At 26.9% G+C, this 5324-nt stretch overlaps 1 protein-coding gene across 1 annotated transcript; it reads right to left on the bottom strand.

Annotated features, from left to right (window-relative positions):
- Nucleotides 1-557: 557 nt before the first annotated feature.
- On the bottom strand, nucleotides 558-2181 carry LOC119667992 (protein Mo25). Its single transcript, XM_038077350.1, has one exon. It carries the CDS (start codon nucleotides 1877-1879, stop codon nucleotides 857-859), a length of 1023 nt encoding a protein of 340 aa, XP_037933278.1. The 5' UTR covers nucleotides 1880-2181; the 3' UTR covers nucleotides 558-856.
- Nucleotides 2182-5324: the final 3143 nt, after the last annotated feature.

The raw sequence follows: 5324 nt of genomic DNA, 5'->3' as shown, positions 1-5324 counted from the left end.
GTTGCAATTTCTACACATTTCAACCTTTTTAACGAGTTTTTACTGTATTCTTGTAAATACCTATTATGTTTGTTGTTTGTAGTTAAAAATTTTGTATGTTTATTGCATTTTAGGAGCATATTGATTAACATATTTATCAATAATATTTTTTACTCATAATTGCTTTGTTCTCTTATTAATATTATTTTTATATGTATATATATCATATAATATTAAAATTAAATAATTTTGATTTATTTTTAATTATTAAAACAATTTAAATGTTATTTTACCGCCATTAAATCGTAATAAACTACTCTACACAATTACTATATATATGTATGTTTATATATACATATATATATAATTATACATATACATACACATATATGTATATATTTAAAATATAATTAGTGTTTTCGATCGTAACGATCAATTTTCTTACTTACGAGTACTACAACAACACCCCAATTTTGAAGACATCCGCGTTTTGCATGGGATTTTCATTATTTATAAAATATAAATATTTTCAATTATTATTATTAGTGTTTTTTTTTTGTTTCTTTTTGTTTGCATATAATTTGTGTTTTCTTTAAATTTAATTATATTTGCATTTTGTAAAATTTAATTTTTAATTAATTATTGTATTAATTTATTTGCTTAATTATTATTAATATTTATATATACCAAGTATCTCTGTCTGTCTGTCACCTATTATAATATGTCTAGTAAATCTTTCAGTACTGCCAGGCGGCCATTCATCATCATCATCATTATCATTATCATCATTACTTTATATACATATAAGTATATTAATATTTATATATATAATAAATATGTAGTATTTTTTATTTATTTTTTCTTTTTGGCCGGCTCACTAAGCTTCAGGCAATGGCTTAAGCTCTTTTATCTGTTTGATCAGATACGCTTTCTCATCATTGAATTGCTCATCCTCAGATCGATCTGTATGGAAGTTAGTTAAAAAATCTACTAATTTGGATTGATTTCTTAACAGTATATCAAGTATAGGTTTCGGTTTATTGGGATTTGCGACGAATACCTTAAACACGTGGAAGGCCTCAAATTGTATGTTTCGCGATTTCTCTTTCAGCATATTCATCATTAATTTCAGATTTTCTGGTTCTGATATATACCTTGTCATTACACTAAAATTATGCCGATCCAGCAGCAGTTCACCGAGTAATTTTAAACTCTGACGCCGGGTCACATAATTTTCTGAATTTAATAATCTCTGATAGTGTTGTGTGAAAAACTTATCATAGTTGGCCTCTAGAAATTCGGCACACAGCAATTTGTGACGTGTCAATAGTTCTTTAAATGTCGAAAATGCATCGGAAGCAATATCAAAGGTAGAAACCTCTACATATCGGAAAAATTTAAAGAATTCTTCCGAGTGCAACATTATTTTTGCTAACGCCTCGAAACGGGCACACTCCCGCAACATTGTACCCGAATTTAATGCAATCTCGGGATGTGCATCTTCATACCCAGCCATTAGCGTAAACAATATCTCCGGTTTAGTGCAAATATACTCAACTGTGGGTGAACGTGTTCCAATCTGTCGCCGCAATACATTATTAAATATAAGCGCTACGTGTTTTTTGCCCTCGAAATCAATTCGATGCAGATTTTGTATCAGCATTAATAATAAATTACTATTATAGAGTTCCTGAGACAGTTGTGCCACAACATAATCAGCTGGCGGCTCCGCATCACTGCTGCCATATAACATATTTTTTATAGATACAAGATTTTTACTAACATCTTCTTGCGCTTTCTCTACTTTACGATCACCGCCCGTTTCTAGTGCATTAATTGCATCTTTTAATGATTTAACCAATTCGGCAGGGGTCTTTTGTGATTTTCCAAAGAGTGGCATTTTCTATGTTGTTGTTGCTGCTGTTGTTGTTTTTGTCGTAGTTGGTTTCTTTCTTTGAATTGTATGAGTGCTATTGTTTTTGTATTATTATTATTACAGCAATATAATGCAATTTGTCTCTTGAATATTACACTTTATTTATTAAAAATAATTATTTCGACAACTTTCAACAATAAACAATTCGTTTAATATAAAATTTAATTAATTCTTTTAGTACTTATATTTTAATTTTAGTCGTTCTTGGGTGTAGTTAAATCCGCGAAGAAAAATTTCTTTTTTACTTTTCTCTTGGCTTTTCTTCTCGTACTGTCAAATTACGCGGTGTGTGAAAATGAAAGAACTGTGTGTTGACATTTAAAAAGAGTGCCAATGCAGCATTCACTAAAAAGTAGTAGAAAAAATTAGTGGAAATTGTGAAATACATAATAAATGTTTTTATATATCTATATATATAAAAGAAAGTTGTGTTAGTTACACCACTTATAACTCAAGAACGGCTGAACCGATTTAGCTGAAAATTGGCAGGGAGGTAGTTTAAGGCAGGAGAAGGACATAGGATACTTTTTATCCCGTTCGACAGCATTCCCGTGTGACTTGACATGAAACGTCAGTGGTGAGAAACGACAAAGTAGGTTTTGAAATTATCAAATTTTTGATATAAGAAAATATTTTATTAAAATTTAACAGATAGAAATATAACTTAGTTAATGTGTTTTTAAAAGTTGTATTAGATCAATATAAGTTTGTGTTGCAATAAATATCGTAATTCAAAATAAGATCATTGGAACAATGTATTCATTCAAATCTATTGACTGCGTTACAAATGAAGATGAAGCCACCAACTATCCAATTGAATTTTTAAACTCTTTGGACGTGCCTGGCTTACCACCGCACAATTTACGCCTAAAGGTTGGCTCCGTAGTAATCATGCTTCGAAACATAAACCAACCAAAACTGTGCAACGGTACGCGTTTGGTGGTTAGAAAATTGATGAACAATGTAATTTACGCTACGATAATAATAGGAAAATTCAAAGGTGAGGAAGTTCTCATTCCGAGGATACCGATGATCCCAACCGATATGCCGTTTGAATTTAAAAGACTTCAATTTCCGATACGTCTCGCATTTGCCATGACCATCAACAAATCACAAGGCCAATCCTTAAAAGTTTGTGGTTTAAATCTAGAACATTCATGTTTTTCCCATGGTCAATTATACGTGGCATGTTCACGGGTCGGAAGACCATCTGCGTTGTTTGTTTTTGCGCCTGATAATAAATCAAAAAATGTCGTGTATCACAAGGTACTTAAATGAAGAGCAACCTATGTACTAAAATACACAAATAAATTATGAATGATTAATGTAGGTATTTTTTTTTTTGTATTTTTTCCAATTAAAAAAAAACTGCTTATTTATTGCCTTTAAGGCGGAACAGAGTTCGCCGGGTCATCTACTAGTTTTATAATATATAATAGTATGTTAATAAATTATTTATATTAATTTAAAAACTATTTGTAACATTTACAAGTGTATAAATAATAGTTCAAGTCTGTTCCACGAGTCACTCGTAATAAAACTCAAGTAAAACGCATGCAGAGTGCAAACTGAGAGTGTAACACAAATAAAATGTCAAATTACGCTCTTTACATAGATTTTCATAGAATAGCTTTGTGTAAAGTCTGGTAAGAACACTAGTGCCGCTAAAATAAACAATACAAAAATTTATTTCAAACCAAAACAGCTGATTTACATATCAACACAAATTTTATTTAAAATAAAATGTAAGATTAAAGTTTGTATAACATTTTCAAATTTCGTCGATATGCTTTGCTATGCTCAAATATTTTTGTTTAATTACGTTTTACAGTAGATAGGAATATGAATAATTCCAACTGAATTTTAATTAAAAATTTAAATAAATGAATAAGTAATTCAAGTAAAAGTTCAAGTCAAGTAAAAAAAATAATGAAGATCGATACTTATAATTATACTAATTTTAATTTTTTGTCTCGTTCTAAGAGAATGGTTAAATAAAAATTTTTAAGCAACATATAATTATATATAGTATGCAATAAATTGAGAGATAAAATATATTGAAATATATTTTCACTTTAAGTACAAAATGACACGATTCTTCGATCGCAAAAGAATTAATCACACCTAAAACTTCTCTTCTCTCAATAAACTTCCTCTCTACTCTTCTCCCAATGGCAAAGTTTCTGGACCTGATTGAATAATAATCTATCTCGCTATTCTGTTTTCTACCCTAAAGATGCATAAGCCTGAACGTAACAATAACCTATGCTATAAAAAAATTTCAGATGTACATTGGAAGCATCTATCATAAGATTTATATTTATTCCACTTCTTTATCTGAAAGCGTATAATTAACCATTACTTGAACTTAAACATTGGAACCATCTTTATTAACAAATATATATACTAAGTTTCCTCCTTTGGAGGTGTATAACTATTTAAAAAATAATAATGTTAACTCCAAGGTAATTTCAGAACATCATTGGAAATATCTCTCATGATCATAATCTCATATAATAATTAAGTAAAAAACTTGGAATTTTTTTTTTCGTTTTATTTTTTGGTATGACAAAATTATTGGTTTTTTAATATTTTTGTTTATTAGAATATTTAAATAATAATAATAATAATAAATTTAACATATTACTTGATAAAATAGTATATATATAGATGTTGATTTTTATTATAAAGTATGATTAATTATTATTACATATATGCATATTATATTATCGTATAATTTACGTATAATTTTTATTTTTATATATAATTAAGGTTACGAATAGAGAAATATATATATTTATATATATGTCAATATATATATAATGATATTTTAAATTTTATTATACTAGAAGCTAAAAACAAATTTAATTTTTTAATTAAAACAAATTTCAATTGTATATGTAAAAATAATACATTTAAGTCAAGAGTAAAAATATCATGCGCTATATTCTATATAATTACATTGCAAATAATAATTAAAATACATTTTAGTATTTAGTATTTATATATATATATAAATTAATATTTGTTTTCGTATCGTATTATTTTTAAAATATACTACTTTAAATACTACACACACATACGAACATTATATATACGAACATTTTGTTTCATATATCGACTGAGTTTATTATTTTGTATAAATGGACTACTTTTAGTTTCTGTTTTTTTTTTTAAATTATGTAATAAATAAATTATTTAGTATCTATGTATATCTATATATGTATTAAATTTCTTTAAGTGACACATACATTTAATATATTAAATATATTTTTGCTTAAATTTTTTATCATCATAATTTAAAGTTTTAATTAAATTAAAATAGTTTTAAATTTTTTGGTGTGAGTTTGTTTATATAGAGACTACATTAAATGCTACATTTTTATATATTTGTATATAATATATATAT

This window comes from Teleopsis dalmanni, chromosome 1, assembly GCF_002237135.1.
Source record: "Teleopsis dalmanni isolate 2A chromosome 1, ASM223713v2, whole genome shotgun sequence".
In the NCBI taxonomy this organism is placed as follows: Eukaryota; Metazoa; Arthropoda; class Insecta; order Diptera; family Diopsidae; genus Teleopsis; species Teleopsis dalmanni.
The sequence above is the reverse complement of the archived record's forward strand: the minus strand, read 5'-3'. Positions and strand labels throughout refer to the sequence as shown.